The sequence below is a fragment of the Euleptes europaea genome, chromosome 8 (assembly GCF_029931775.1).
Source record: "Euleptes europaea isolate rEulEur1 chromosome 8, rEulEur1.hap1, whole genome shotgun sequence".
In the NCBI taxonomy this organism is placed as follows: Eukaryota; Metazoa; Chordata; class Lepidosauria; order Squamata; family Sphaerodactylidae; genus Euleptes; species Euleptes europaea.
Genome location: NC_079319.1, coordinates 25,261,250 through 25,278,293, shown reverse-complemented (window position 1 = coordinate 25,278,293; position 17,044 = coordinate 25,261,250). Strand labels below are relative to the sequence as shown.

The 17,044-nt window shown below is 38.9% G+C and overlaps 1 protein-coding gene across 3 annotated transcripts in view; it reads left to right on the top strand.

Moving 5' to 3' along the window:
- The window catches only part of VPS13B (vacuolar protein sorting 13 homolog B), a 410,777-nt gene that overhangs the window by 167,738 nt on the left and 225,995 nt on the right, over nucleotides 1-17,044 (top strand). For all 3 annotated transcript variants that reach the window (XM_056853998.1, XM_056853999.1, XM_056854000.1), the window contains exons 19-21: nucleotides 6,994-7,106; nucleotides 13,446-13,448; nucleotides 15,907-16,048. In XM_056853998.1, the coding sequence (XP_056709976.1) occupies nucleotides 6,994-7,106; nucleotides 13,446-13,448; nucleotides 15,907-16,048 (258 nt within the window). The remainder of the gene's footprint in view (nucleotides 1-6,993; nucleotides 7,107-13,445; nucleotides 13,449-15,906; nucleotides 16,049-17,044) is intronic.

The window sequence follows — 17,044 nt, the reverse complement described above, 5'->3', positions numbered from 1 at the left end:
AAAACTCTGAAGAAGAGTGTGTTTTGATTTTCATGCTGTGTGACTAAACTCTACTACAGCTCAGGCTGTGATTGAAAATTATCACAGTACTTTGGATTACCCAGTTGATGGTAAAGCATGTTTGGAATGTGGATGTCAGAATTTGGCAGTAAGCAGGAGCATCACGATGCCCCCCACCCCCATCTTCCAGACAAAGACAGAGGGAACTGCATATTTTTCCTTTTAGTGATTTATGGTATATCTGTTATGAATCAGATTGCTTGTAAACAGAATACTTTTGTTAGAGTATTTTTAACAAAGAATCCTGTTCATAGGGTTGTACTGGGTTGTTATATTAGTATTAGAAATCTACACACACAAACACACACTGGTGTTTAATTAAAAAATACCTATCCAATTGAAGAGATTAGAAACAATTTTTGCTACATGTGTAACAGGTAGTCATAGATCAAGAATATTTTATTTTGATGACTGCAGTTTCCACATTTTTTTTAAAATTCTTTTCTTAAACCGTATTTACTAGAACTACAACACAGGCTATTAAGTCTAGAAAACTGAGTTTTGTAATAAATTCTGAGTTTCATGCTGATGATGGGAAAATTGAACTGCATTTAAAATATCATAAATATTTAGGCAGTCATTTGTTTTGCTTTTCTCACTCGGGATAACTGTTCTTTCTCTCTTATAGCATCTCATTTTAGCAAGGCCAGCAGTATCAGTTCAGTTTTTTATGAGGTGTAGTAATTGATATCTCACTTTAGACTTTCTCTTCTGGAACGTGAAAGAAATACAAACAGTTTTCAATACTTTAAAATATTTGAAACAGGTACCCTCAAGGAGTTGTGGAAGAGGGGTAACTGGCCCCCTTCCCTGCGAGTTAGTGAGCAGGCAGCTTGCTTCTCCAACCTAACAGAAGTAGGAAATCTGGGGAGTGCCCCACAATTTCAACTCCTTCTACAGTCGTTTGAGCTTAAGGCACTGCCATTTTCACTGAACAGAGCATCCTTGGGGATATTTATTAGGATCAGAGACTCCAAGCATAACTAATCTCCCCCAAACAATTAATCCATCTCAAAGTCCTGTGTAGTCCATGATGGGAATAGACACCCAACTGTTTAATGGAACTAGAAAAAAGGAGGATGTTGAGCACAGGGGATTTATATCTAATGGTGGAAGGAAAACAGGTGGTTATTAAGCTGAAAGGAAGTAGTATCAGGCCCTTATGATGCCATAGTTCCATGGTACTATGAGTATAACATTCATATGTAAGGTTCTTTCTGCTTATTTGTTTGGGTTTTCTCTATTGCGCTTTTGGATAAGGGTGTTTGTGGGGGTATAAGGCATGTTTTTGTGTATGGTGGGGACCTTTTCTGGGAAATGGGAAATCTTTGGTTCCATTTTTCTGCTGAAGTATCAGCAAGTTATATAAAATTTGTAAAAAGCATATTTTTTACAAATTTTATATAACTTGTTGATTTTAGAAAGCTTTTTTTTTTTGTCAAAGGCTTTCACGGTCAGAGTTCATTGGTTCTTGTAGGTTATCCGGGCTGTGTGACCGTGGTCTTCTTTCCTGACGTTTCGCCAGCAGCTGTGCCAGGCATCTTCAGAGGAGTAACACTGAAGGACAGTGTCTCTCAGTGTCAAGTGTGTAGGAAGTTTAATATATAGTCAGAAAGGGGTTGGGTTTCAGCTGAATCATTGTCCTGCAAAAAGTATCAAACATACCACACCCTCATTAGCACATTATCTTTGATACTTTTTCAAAGAGCTGCAGCGGGGGGTGGGGGGTGCAGGGAAGGCAGAACAATGCAAAAATTGCTCTGGATACAATCCTGTATCTTTTCAATAAAAATATACAAGGTAGCCAGAATAAGAAGTTTCATGCAACATTTGGGCTGCCTGCTCAGATGTATCGCTCTGTGCATTACTGAAGCGTGGCAATAGCAGTTTCTTTTGATGCAGAGAGGGCTTCATGTATTGAATTTCTGCCCTTCGTGTTATGTAGTTGATAGAAGCATTTGGGCCTTGCCAGGAAAAAAGTAACAACCCAAACTCTTCGTTTTTGTAGCTCTGTTGGTCTGCTTGTTTAGGCTGTGATCCTTATTAGCCAAATCTCTTATCAGGTTAAATGTTTGTAGCTGATATTTCCCTCCTGGCACAGGACTCTAATATCCTATAAAATCCTTTATGTATAAATCCTCTCTCTCTCTCTCTCTCTCTCTCTCTCTCTCTCTCTCTCTCTCTCTCTCTCTCTCTCTCTCTCTCTCTCTCTGTGTGTGTGTGTGTGTGTATGTATATATATATATGTATATGTGTGTGTGTGTGTGTGTATGTATATGTATATATGTATTTGTGTGTATATATAGGATTTATATAGGATTATATATATATATTACATGATGGAAGGTGGTTTTATGCCAGAGTATGCTGTTTTTACCAGTGACTAAGAGGACTCTACAGTTGTAAAAATCCAGGTGGGGCCTGGAGATCTCCTTCAGACTGCAGGAAATCAGTTCCCCTGGAAAAAATGGCTGCTTTGGAGGGTAGAATCTATGGCATTGTATCCTGCTGAGGTCCCTCCTTATCCTCACTTTCCCCAGGTTCTACCCTCATATCTGCAGGCATTTTCCAACCTTGAGATAGCAACCCTAGGTCAATGTCTGAAGGTCAGCGATGAGGAAGATTGCTGCTTAGGATTCCTGCAATAGCAAAACTTTGGGGAGCCCATGATGCTTTTGGGGAACATGGTGCTTTCTTGATTAGTTTTCCAGGTTTGAGTGTGTGTGCGTGTGGAGGGACTGAAGTTGAGATGCAAAATTCAAAACATTTCTAGCATTCCAGAACATCTATTTACCTTTATGTTTATACAGCCAATTACAAAAATTGATTAAATGGGAGGCTATACACAAATGTATAATTCGTGTACTTGATGACTTAATAATTTTGAAACTTGCTGAATTCATGTTGGCCTTCAATTCAGATCAAGTCTGAGTCTTCCTTCAGATCTAATTCACATTAACCCTTAATGCAAAGCTGCAAAAATAAATAATTCTTTTTTTAAAAAAACCTCACCAAAGTGATTAAAAGAATCTTGCACATCCATCCTAATACAAATCTCAGAAAGCATGGAGGTGAAACTATGCTGACGACTTGACTGCCTGCTGAAATTCAGTACCACCAAATCAGGATTAAGTGAATAAAGGCATAAATAACACAGCGTGCAACACCGGGAAACGCAGAGAAATAAATCACCAACACAGCAAATGGTTCAAGTAGGAAGACATACTGAGAAGAACACCTGTAGAAAGTTGTGATCAGATAATTTTAAATGTCAGTAATAATTCAGTTTGAACAGAAGCCAGATTTGGCCCTGAGGTTTGAACTCTATCCATTCAAAGTGTCTCGCCTGTCCATGTTTGTTAACTTGATTCAGTTCATGTCCCCAAGTTTGGTCCTTGGTCTGAAAATGCTATTTGCCTTGATGGCTAAATTAAGTCACCATACACAGAGACTGTGCATCTCCAGTAATTACTACAAGAGACTGTTGACTTCACACCATGTTTTGGGGCTTCTGTCTGGACAATGTGAGAAACACAAAGCAGGACTAGAGGGATCTTTGGTCTGATCCCACACAGCTGGGCTTTCCAGATGCGTTCTCAGACACGTATTTGGGAAACCCAGTTCTGAGAAATGGAAGTGAAATGCCCTGATACTTACCATTTATCCCCTTAAAATTCAATTCAATCATTTTCCTTTATTACAATCAAAGATTAGCCAACACCAATATCAGAGCACAAGCTAAACACAACTAAAACATATTAAAATTGTTAGTCTCATTGAACACTAATTTCAGTAATACAAAGTGGTTAATCAAAAGATTGATGCATCTGCTTCCTTATTGATTGAGCCAAAGTGCAAAATTTAGGCCACCTTAATGGTGGTCTCATTAAAGCAATCTGCAAGAAGAACAGATATATAGAATTTATCAGATCTGCCTGGAAACTTGGATAAAATTGGAGTAATATATAAGGAGTGAATATCCTTATAAAATGAATAGTGAAATAACACATCTTCAACTGGTTCAACCATGTTCAGTTGGCAAAAACACAAACATTGTAAATGAGGGATACGTAAATATTTTCCTTGTAGCAAAGCTGAGGAATGTTCCCCTCTCGTAGTAGCTTTCCAATATAGTGGCACATTTATCTGTATTAGCATTACTTTTATTTTTGTTTTTGAAGCCATTAATATGCAGGATACAAATTCATTACGATAATTCAACTTGAACGTAAGGTTCTACGTGCTTCCTATAACATTGAACCAGCAAGTGTATTTAATATCAGCACTGACTACCAAAATACATATATTAGTGGGAGTAATGCAAGGCCTTCATAGAAATTATCGTGGGAATGCCACATCAAAAGGTTAAAACATAAAAAAGTTCTAGGTCATGGTTACATAGTATCTAATTCAATTAAAATACCAAAGCTGAAGAGCTGATCCTGCTATGCCTAGTAGCTAGTAAAAAGATTCCATTGCCTCTACTGGTATCAGGGTCACATCATAAATTTACAGAAGAATTTTGGAGACAGGTGTTAGATTGACCAGTTTTAAAAAAACAAAAGCTATTTATTTTTTTTAGAAATAATTATAATTGTTAAAATGTCCCGAGAGACATTCTAAAATGTCTTAAGAATATGCATTCTTAATAAATCTTATTAATTGCTTTGAAAATGATCTTCTTGTAAATTGTTCTCAAGATTGTGTGCAGTGATCCTTCCTGTCCTTACTTGAACGAAGACAGTCTAGCTGAAATGGAAATGCGCACAAACACTAATCTTGTGAGGCCTTTGTAGAAAGCCGCTCTGAGCCTGGCATTGGTCGAGAAGAGCAGGGTAACAAATGGAAATAATAAATATAAATAAATAAATAAAATGTTAAAGCATGCATTTGCTTTCTAGCTCCCACACACATGCCTTTTTCTTTGCTATTTTCCCTACCAGGATGCACATCCAGGGCAAACAGTGGCTCCCTGGGACTTTTTCACATAGGGAAAACAGTACAGTAAGTTGACCTAAACCTTTCCTCCCTTGACTGTAGTTCAATCTGAACTGGGCCCCCTGCCTGATAAATGTTTAAAAAATCACTGGGAGCTCCGGACACAGGTCCATAACCTACAGTAGGGAAGAATTGTGATAGCTTTCACCTTCACTCTTGAGTTCATTTAAGCCCTGTAGGCAGTTTGATTATAGCAAATTCACTTTGAATAAAATGGGACAGTGTGGAACAGTGACCGAACATTCCACTCTGCTTGGGAAATGTCCAGAATAATACATCCCATGCCAAATATGGTAATCAAGTCCTCAACCAGTGAGGATAACCTCATCTCCTGTCCCATACATTCTCCTCTGAAATAACTCAAGGGAGAGAAAACTTGTTGCAGCCACTGAAAGGGAAGGGTGTGAATTTGGGGTATAAAGGGGGCCCTTTTAGACCACCATTTTAGGTTTACTTTTACCCTGAGACATTTGTTACACCACCTTGACTCAACTACACTCATAATGAAGGCTAAAGCTATATATGAACATTTTTTCCTTTTTTATTGATTCTTCCTAACTCCACCACCTGTCTCTGTCTTTCTCTTTCATCCCAGCTGTGCATGCATACTTGATCCCCTCCTCCAATCACACTCTCTCCCTCTTACTGTACTCAATAAACACTGATTTTGTTAACCAGCGTGATGTAGTGGTTAAGAGTGGTGGTTTGGAGCGGTGGGCTGATCTGGAGAACTGGGTTTGATTACCCACTACTCCACATGAGTGGCGGACGCTAATCTGGTGAACTGGATTTGTTTTTCCACTCCTACATATTAAGCCTGCTGGGTGACCTTGGGCTAGTCACAGCTCTGTTAGAGCTTTCTCAGATCCACCTACCTCACAGGGTGTCTGTTGTGGGGAGGGGAAGGGAAGGCGATTGTAAGCCGGTTTGATTCTTCCTTAAGTGGTGGAGAAAGTCGGCATATAAAAAAATCAAGTCTTCTTCTGTCTTGTAATTCTTAAGTATATATATCTGTGTATACATAGAATTAGGATTCCAAAACCAGGGTCAGGCAAGTACACATGTAAAGGCCACACATCTGCATTCCTCCACATTTTCCATGCTTTGTTGGCAACTCAAGTAATAGTTTGATGATATGAATTAGGGGACGGGTATAAATGACTTGTTTAACAGGAGTCAAGTTGATATGAGGAATGATTAGAGAAACGAAAACAGCAACAGCATGTCCCTCAGCAATATCTGGAGAAGAAAGGAGTTGCTCAGATAGATAGGTTGAGAAGAGGAGTTGTATGGTGATCTCTGAATGTATGGGACTGCAACATTTTCAACCTAGATCCCTGCTGAATGGGATCAGTGGTCTACCTAGTTCAGCATCCTGTCTTACACAGTGACCGATCAGTTAGTTGCCCTTTGGGACCACCAGGAGGGCATAGAGTCTGAGGCCTTCCCTTAATATTGCCTCCTGGCACTGGTATTCAGAGGTTTACTTCCACAGAATGTCGATGTTCCCTTTAGTTGCCATGACTAGTAAACTCAGAGGGGCCCCTCCTCCACTAATTTGTCTAACTCTTGGTCACCCTCATTCCTTTAAAGACCAACTTATCTGGCTTTGCCCCCTCCTTTAAAATAGAATCTAGGTCACATTATGTTCTCATTCATATACTGCAATGCCGGTATTTAGGTTATCATATTAATGTATACTTGGCCTCATAGAGGGCAGTTTCGGACATCATGGAGGTCCCCACCCTAGCGTCTCATGACTGCTTTAGGGCTTCAAGCTTTGCTGCGAGACCTCACTGGCAGGATGGTGCTGTTTGTGGTGTTAGAGACGCCACCATCATGGAACCTGCACCAGTTCATATATAAATTGAATATATTTTCAGCTGTTGTGTAATCTGTACAGTTTGTAATTTTCTTGCTGCTGTCGTTATACAGGAGCTGTGCTTTTAGCGAACATGCAAGGATTGACAGTCAACGTTGATCCAGTCTTATATACTTGGCTAACATACCAGCCTCAGAAACGAAGCAGCAGGCCCCCCATGCAACAGGTAGGAGATGTTCATGCGCCTTCACATATTGTGTGTGCACATCATATGAAAAAAGCAATGGTGGTGATTTTTTCAGATAAAATTAGGCTAACTCTCCATTTTTTGCACCATAATAATCTAACATTTAGAAACAAAATGAAAAACGATAGCTTATTCATATTCCAACAGCACTGATTCTTGTTATAAACATGATATAAGCATTGCTTTGTAATACCAATTCTCTGTTTGTATTGGGCTTATTTTAGCTTCTCGAGGCTGAAAAAAAATCCAGGGGTATTTATTTAGTAATTTACACCCCATTTAGTAATTTACACTCCAGTAGGGACCCAAAGTGGCTTACATTGTTCTCACCTCCTTTGTTTTATCCTTATAATAACCCATGGTGGTAGGTTGGCTGTGAGAGAGTGACTGGCCCAAGGTCACCTAGTGAGTTTTCATGGGAGAATGGGGATTTGAACCCAGATCGCAGTGGACCACTCTAACCACTATGCACACTAGCTCTCGCTGGGGAAAGACTAGGTGTCCTTAATGGCTTGCCCACTGCTGACTTGCAATTGGAGATGACCAGTTTTGTGAAAATAATATCTCTGATGTTTGTTACTATATGGTTCATAGTGTAGTGAAAACTTGAGAATCTGTGTTTTAATCCCTTTTTAAAAAGTAGCATTAGGAGTACAACAATTTCAAGGATAAGGCATGGCGGGAGAGCAAATTTGGGATAGAGCAAATTTGCTCAGGCAATAAGCTATTGAGGGAGAGTTTGTTGTGAAATACACATTTATTGGCTGCTTGAGGATTATTTAATGCTGATATGGTAAACTACAATTGCCAAATGTCAGAAATGACATTGTTTTCAAATGAAGATTGTTATTTCCTTAACCGTCTTGATAGGGACATGAAATAGCATGGGATGGTGCTCAGTTGGTGCAAGATGTAGCTTTTAATATAATTTTTGGAGGAAGAATGTAAGTTAGGAGAGTTAAAGTTTTCAAAATATAACCAAGTATTACATTTGTGCATTTCCCACAGCATTTGAAAATACATGCCAAAATGTGGCGGCTGTTCTGTATTTGAGTAAGGATCTATGTAGTTCCTGTTGCGACTATGTGGTTAGTGCTTTAGGGGTAAAAGAGGATGTTTTCCTATATCCGCATTTGGCTTCTCCATGAACTTGAACATTTTTTTTATTTGAATAATGAACAATGTGGACATTCAGTTAAAATATATATAAAAGCCATGACAAAGTTTATGAATGCCTGAATAAATCTGCATAATGCCTTCTGACTTTCATTGACCACCAGTAAACAGTGGTATTTGCTCGTTTAAAAAATATATATTAAAAGACGGTTTAATAGTGGAAAATCCAAGAATATTGTCCCAAGAATATTGTCCGCGTAACCCTTGCTATGGTTAAATGCCATATGCTTGAAGACAGGACTGCACCTTAATGGACATTGTTGTACTCCTGATGCTACTTTTTAAAAAGGCAATAAAACTTTTTAAAAAGGCAATAAAACACAGATGAGACTTGGATACAACCTTTTAAGCCCCAAGGGACACTAGTCACTAGAAAGTAAGTCCCATTCTTTAAGGAGGACCTGGTCTTCCTCATTCATGTTCTGAAGACAGTTTTACCTTAGTCCAGTTCAATTTTTTGATGAACTTTTACAGGTTCTCAAAATCCTATGCAAGATTTTTTATTTTTAGAAACTCTTGCTCTATTTTTACAATAGAAGGGATCCTACTCCATCCCATAATTCATCTCCTGGTTTAAGATGAAACATTTCTGTTTGAAGTAGAACATTTTGTATGAGATAATTCTGCTCCTTCATAATTAGAAGTGTTTTATGAACGCTCCTATGATGGGGGCTCAAATGTTCATTGCTTTGTTATCTATATTTGGGTTGATAATGTAATGAATCTGCCATTGATGGTGGTTTTCCCAGCTGGCTAAGGTACTTGGTTTCACTTGCTTAAAAACTAATTATGTGCTGCTGTCCAGTATACATAATCTTGTGAAGAGTGGGGAATCAAACCCGGTTCTCCAGATCAGAGTCCACCGCTCCAAACCACCGCTGTTAACCACTACACCACGCTGGCTCTCACCACTACACCACGCTGAATGAGAAAGCCTCCCCACCACACCTCCATAGCCACAGTAGGCAACATTTTGTTGCGGGTCCCCAGTTGTTATAACTAAACTTTTTTAGCACTTACTGTGAAATACAGTAGTAGCCCAGTAGGATGCCAGGCTAGCCAAGTCTCGTTAGAGCTCGGAAGCTAATCAGATTCAATATTTGGATGGTAGACCACCAAGGAAGACTGGGGCTGCAATGCAGAGGAAAGGAACAACAAACTACCTCTTTTCATCTCTTACCTTGAAAACCTCATGAGGTGCAATTCATGGGGTCACCATGAGTTGGTTGCTACTTGATGGCACACTTTACCTTTATGAAATATAGTAATATGACCCCAATTTTAAAGAGGAACACTTACTTTACCGAAGTGAGCTTTGAAAGAGTAGCTATAAATACTACATGGTAGCAGGAATTACATTTCATCTGTGCTTTTTTTTTTTAAGTGCTAGTACTCATATATAAGGTTGCATCGATTTCTACCCATTCCCCCCTCAGGACATGGGAGACACCTTCCCCAAAGGTGCTGTTCTCAGTACCAGTGATTTCTACCACACACACACAAAACTTGCATTTCACGAAGTAGGGTATAAAATGTACTCAGATGTCATTGTTGAGGCACAAAGAGAAAAACAATACTTGGAAAAATTGTTACTTTTTTTCATTTGTTCCTTGCAGAAACTCACCTCCAAGGTAGCTGGAGTGGCATAACTGGCTGTTTCTCATCCAGCTATTAGACTAGCCCAGACCTCCTTATCTCTATTTGGGAACTTCCAGACTACATCCTGTCTCCTTGTCCAGCAAACAAGTCTCACTTTATTCTACCTGGCCATAAATAATCACTAAAACTTATTTAAAATTGTATTTCCCCCCCTCCTAAACCTGTGTCTTAAGTTCTTTTAACTAAAATAATTTGAAATTGAACTTTAAAAATAATTACTTTGTAAATTGGGAAATATCAATTCTAAAACCATTGATAAAATCCACTCTTTTAAGGGTCAGTCTAGTATTTGTTGCATTTCAATTAATTTTCCAAAAAAGTGCATATGGTTTAGCCGCATAAATCCCATTGGCTTCAACAAATTTAAATCCTCTTCCACAGCTTTGAACATTTATCCCTAATGCTTACTATGTGGCTTACTATGTTTTCCATGGTAATGCATTAAAAAAGTTAGGTTAAAAACCATGTAATTATGGTGCATTCTATACAATCTTACAACTGTTCAAAAGGGGGGGGGAAGCGTATGTCCATATACATTGTACTCTAACCATCTGGTCTACATCAAGACAAATATCTGCATTAAAAATAACTGTAGTGTTCTGTATTGGTTAGCTTTTCTTGAACTACATTTTTCTAGTGGAGGTCAATTAGACACACAAAGTTGGAAGGGGGGAAATCAAGTATCTGTACCAGTATTCCAGATGGTTTTATAGATGCAAGCCATCATAGCATTTGCAGTGTGTCTGCATGCATAAATAAGACCAGTGAGAATTACTGGTTTTATGCATGTAAGCGGATAGGTTTGGTTGTTGATGTGAGGTCCAGTTGTAAATCAACCCTATGCCGCTTATGATGGTTGCTGTAATTTGCAAAGAAACAATGTTCTCTCTATTTTTAATTAATCTTTGTCTTATATTCTTATTTTGTTTGTCTTGCCTAGTCTGTAAACCTTCTGGCAAGGACAGTTGCCTATGTGGTCTACATATTTCTGATGCTAAATGATGCTGAAAAGCTGTCAATGGCCCACCCCTTTCACATGCCATGGTCCCCACTCACTAATCCATGATTAGCTCCCAGGTTCAGTTGGTTGAGAATGTGAGAGATGTTGGGCCCAGCCCAGAGTTAAAAAAAAAAAAAGGTTAGTGAGAACTATGGTCCCTCAAATTTGACAAAAAGATTAAAACACAGTTATATCTTACCAGCAAAGTGAGGGGGAACAAGAGTGCGAGCCCTGCCTTTCGGTTCTTGCCCCATGTGATCTTTCCATCCCTAGTTCCCACTATATCCCTGCTTGTATCTGTTGTGCTCCCAGTTCCAGTTGGAACACCAAAGCATCTTTTGCTCCCTTAAATGACTCCGTTCATTGTTGCTGTGTTTGGCCTCTCTTGAAGAACACCTAGATGGTGTCACCTCCCCTTTCTTTTATTATTTTCTTAACAGTCACTTTTTTGTGTGAAGCATGATTTTCACTTCCTTAGTTATCTTGTGTTATTTGCTGAGAACCAAAAAGACCTGCAATCATTCCAAGAGAGAAAACAATTCATAGCAGCTTTTTCGGGGGGTGGGGGAGTGTTCCTCAGAAGTCAAAAACATTTTTCCTGAATGTTTCTATTTTTTTTCTGGGCTGTTCCTATGTCTTTGAATTTTAACCTCTGGCAGGAAAGTATTTCCAGTAACTATGTAAAGTATGAAGTTAAAATCTCACTTTTCGATAATTACTGATCAGCCCATTTTAGGCTTCAAAACTAATGCATTGGTAAAACAGTCTGCGTTATTCAGGAGCCCAGTTCAGTTCTCAGGCAGAAGAAAGGCATAAATCTGTCATTGCAGTGCTTTGTGAACTATGAAATTAGTTTATTCATTTGGGTCATACATCCCGAGCTTTCTGAACATTTTATTGCTTCATGCGGCTACAATTAACCGTGCCCCAGATGTTTTCATAGCCCACAAAATAATTGACCAGTCTTACAGAAGTATGTTCTTTCACACAAATGATTTATTGGACTAGATAGAAGGTGTGAAAGGAGAATTTTGCAACTGGCTCAATCCCCAGGTACAGGTGCCAGATCTTCCTGTGCATTATAGCTTCAGAACTTCTCCTACTGAACTAAAACTGCTTTCTAAACTTGGGGATGTTTTAAAATATTTTGGTAGGGATGCTCCTGAAATTGAAACAAAAGAGAAATTCTGGTACATACCTTTGACATGTGTTATTAATGTGTCGGAATAGCAATCTATGTCTGGTTGTTTTGTGTGGTATTGGATGTAGCTTTTTTTGTGACCTCCGAGGTTTTGTACCACTCATCCAAAAACGGGTATGAAATTTGTTGCATGTAATGAAATGCTATTTCTTTCACTGTGGGGTTTTCTGTGTCATAGCTTTAGATGGTGGGAATTGCAAGTAATGGGCTTAGGTTTAGGGTGCTCAAATTATGTCTACAGAATTCTCAGCTTATGGGTACAGGTAGTATCTCGCTTAGTTCATGTTCTGTTTAGCAGGAATGTTTTTGTAGTCTTATAGCAACAGCAAGAAAAAGGAAGGAAGGAAGGAAGGAAGGAAGGAAGGAAGGAAGGAAGGAAGGAAGGAAGGAAGGAAAACCCAATTAAGATTCTGTCTTACTTTGCATTGGAAATCAAGGGATGTAGGTAGATAGATATCAGGAGTAGTTAACAATTTTTGTTGAATAGATTTAATAGGCTGGTGTGGGTGTCCCCTGTACTTTTCTTTTAAAAACATTGTGCCAGGAATCCCCCAAATGTATTGCTCAGAATAAACAATGATGAACGTCTGTTGATCAGTTTTCTGTTATTTGCTAGAAGGTTTATCCGCAATGCTAAAATGGCTGTGTGATAGCAATAACAAATCAACGTCTCGCTTCCTCCAGAGTTGTTCTCATCTTCTCCAGCTGGGGAGCAGTTGTCATTTGCTATTTTCTCCAGCTGCAATTTCCTTGCTTAGTTTGTGGCTAAAACCCAACTTCTTGATCATTTTCCATCCAGTTTAAGATTGATCTTTCATTTACTTTATAGTAACAGCCAGCAATGCCAAAAAGCTGGCAAAATTGTATTGGGTGTCATCAGCATCAACTTCAAGCCTGAGTTCAGTGAGCAAAGATGAAACAGCTGTTTCATTGTCCAGATCAGCACTCAATATATAGCTGTAATTTTTTCCAGCTTTCTTTGGCTGTTATAATCTTTGTTTCACCGTCATTTCAAATAGAATAGCATGCAACATCGATCCTTCTCTACAGTGTACCAAAGTAGACATTATTACTTTGAGCCATATTTTGCAATGAACTTAGTTTCAATATTTTTTTCAGGTTTTCATCCTTTGTTTGTATTCCCCACCCCACACCCCATCCCTAGAAACGGTCTTGGCAATTTGACATTTATCATTCTCTGTAGTATACTTATTAGTTGGAGCAAGAGTATGCCTTGTTGTTGTTTTTTAACAACAAATTTCTTCATTCCCCCTGCCCCAAGCCAGTAATGATGTTCAGGCAATTGAGTTTGCTGCAGAATTAAAATTGCATTTAAATCGTTAACATCTGAGTCCAGTGGTCCACCGCTGTACACTGGCACTCTATCCCTAATCTAATCCTCTAGCTGTGGTACTGGGAGTCAGTCGCTGGCAAACTGCTATATGTCACCACAGCAGCAGTATGTTTCAGTGGAACTGAAAATATGTGACTGGATTGAGTAAAGCTATCTCAGTATTTCTAAAGCTGTCTAGAACATCTTGGGGTATCTTTCTAGGAAATCTGTTTTTTCGAGGGGGGTAATTTTTGCACGCTTTCAGTTTCTTGACTGTTTTTGAGTTAGCCACAGAAACTACCTCAAAGCAAATAATTACTGTTCAGCATTTTTTCTTGTGTGTTCAGTATCAGAGGAGTTAAAACTGTTCTGCAGATGGGGAGCTGAGGCTAAGAGATGGTGGGTTGACCAAGTCCACTTAATCAGTCTATTTGCCCCTATGTTACTGTGGTATTTCCGCACTCTCTTTTTACTCTTTGTATCTCACTACAACTTATGCCACCACCAGGATAACACTCCATTCCCAGCTGTCTCTCATGTTCTTCCTCTCTCTCGCTCTGTTAAAGTTACTCCCCTTCACCTGCACACCCTTCCAGCCAAACCGCCTGGCAGGAACTATCTACACAATTACAGCATTGTATGGCATCATCTACTAATCTTACATGCTTCAAGTCACAGTTACGCCAGCTCTAAATCTTAAATATTCTCAAAGATAAAGTAGTACAAGGTAACTGTGCAAATTGGGGGGGGCAAGGTCTCCCGCTATGAAAAGACCTCCCGGTGAATCTCTCCCCACCCCCGTACCTCATAAACTGGTGGGAGAAAAATGAGGGAAATGGGGAAGTGCGCTGGCGTTGCACCAGCACATGTCACTTCCAGCAAAACCCAGAAGTGACATCATGATGTTGCAGCAAGATGCTCTAGACATCATCCAAAGCACTTCAAAACATTGGCACACCTCTGCTGCCCCCCCCCCCCAGCCCAGATCCTCCTGGCACGTTGGCAACCCTAGTGTAAGTAGTGAGTGGTGAGCTAACAACCTGAACTTTGGGCGATGTGCTGCTAGCATGCATATTCTCTGTATATTTTTGAGGCATCTTTAAGGCTAGTTTTTTTCTTTCCCCTGAAATATGTAAGATATTAAAAAAATAAATGCTAGTTCCCCAGCAGATTTTGGGTTTTCTGAGGGGGGAAAGGTGTGTTTAAATGTATTTTATTTAGACCATATTAGGATATGGAAGGTGTTTCGCATCTGGTCTTCATTCTGTTTGATATGTTTTCTTACCGTCTTGCTCTATTTAACTGTGTTCTGTTTTTGATTGGGAAAAATTTATGAGCACTTTACCCTGCTCCACACAAACCTGCTCCACACAAACCTGTTTCCCAGCAAAAGTTTCTTTCCATCACTCTGGATGATGCTACAAATCCGGTGCAACAATAATTACAAAGACGATCAGAATTTCCTAACTCAAGTGTTTTTTGTCTTTATGTTTTAATAACAATCTATACTAAAAGACTGGAACATTTCTTTAAAAATGACTTCATTATTACAGAGAAGGGGTGATGAGAGCTTATAAAGTTGAAAAGTGACGAATGTATTAAATATAACACTCAGCATCCAGTGTTATAAGTCTTATACTAGTTGCAATTATCTAGAGATTCCTTTGACATGATCCAGTGTGTATGTCACGGTCTTTAGTAGATTCAGAATTTCTACATGCCTAGAAGTGTCACTTGGACATATATGAGTTAGGAAACATCCTTCAAGCATGCTGGGAATGCCTGTTGTTTTTCTGAGAAGGAAAAAAGTTTCTGATATTTTACTTTGTTTTCTTTGATCCACATCCCTGTACTGCACAACTCCCTACATACATGACAAAATTTTACACACAAATGGGTACCAAGTATGCAGCTCCTCTCATTCAGCTACCAAGACTGCATGCAGAGAACCCTAATGGAATTTTGCCCAAAATGTCAACCAGCTGTTTGGGACAGGGCTAGATTCAAACTTCCTATCCCCCACCCTCTCTACAATTGGTATTTCTCAAGCAGAGACAAGTACACAGCTGGATCTGTGTACCAGCATTTTACTTTTTCTCAATCATTGTGACTACTTTGAATCATTTAACCCGTTTTTTAAGAACTGATGTGTCAAAATATCTTTGCTAAATAAAAATTAGTGCAAGCAAATTGCGTGCATAAATCTGGTTGTAAAAGCATCTAATAATTCAGATAATTTTCTTTGGCATACTGCTGTGTGCTTTTAGTTGTGAAGTCAAAGCTTTTTCCTAGAAACTTAGAGTGATGAAGTAACTGCTTGTAATGCAGTTTTTGTAGTATGAAGTGTCCTTTCCTATATGCAATTCATAGCTTCTGAATTAGTCATCATATTTTTTTCTTCTTCTGACAGTCTGGATCAGTTTCTCTTGGGGCACCAGTTACTAGGAAAAAAGAGGATGAGGTGTCAGTTGGAAGCATGCCTTTGGCTAAGCAGCAATCGAATCAGGCCTCAGAATATGCCAGCAGCCCTGTCAAAACAAAAACAGTAACAGGTATGTCCTCTTTAAATTTACATCTAGCTATTCTCCCACTTCTGCTTCTTGAAATCCATGTACATTCCAGCAGGTTCAGCTCTTGTAAATACGTTGGAACACATCTCTGATGTCAAAGATACACAGATAGAGATTTACATTTACAATTTCTAGAATTTAAGTGGTCCGAATTTCAATTCCAGGTTCAGTCCTCTAGCAAGCTAGGATGTCTTTTCTAAACAGACTTCCAGTTTTGTCAACCAAATTATTTAATTCCTTGTTGTTTTAATGCATAGTTCTTGAATGTGTCACGCCACAGTTTGCTTTGTCAAAAAATAGCTATTGATCTAATGAACGTAATAGAACATATTCTTGCTGCTATGTCTTGAGATGCACCAATATGCTGATTGATGCATAAGGGTAGACAATAGAATTTTGCCCCAGTTCCAAATTCTATGCACTGCTGCCACAAGTTAACATTCATACTTTTTTAAATATGCTGTCTGGTCTCTGAAACTGTCTCTTAAATGAACCATAGATATTGATGACCAGTTTCTAATTATTTACTAAAATTAATGTTAATTCATCGTGGAAGAAAATTTTCTGAGCATTGATATATCAAAAACATCTCTTCCTTATAATAATGTGATTTCTCTTACCAGTTCAACCCAAATCTTTTTTTTTTTTTGTCTGTGTGTTGGTTAACTAGGTATTTCGTTTACGATAGGAAGCCGTGTTAGTCTGTCTGTAGCAGTAGAAAATAACAAGAGTCCAGTAGCACCTTAAAGACTGACAAAATTTCTGGCAGGGTATGAGTCACAGCTCACTTCTTCAGATACAGCTAGAATGTGGGTCCATCTATCCTTAAATGTGTGTAAAGTGCCGTCAAGTCACAGTCAACTTACGGCGATCCCTTTTGGGGTTTTCATGACAAGAGACTAACAGAGGTGGTTTGCCAGTGCCTTCCTGTGCACAGCAACCCTGGTATTCCTTGGTGGTCTCCCATCCAAATACTAA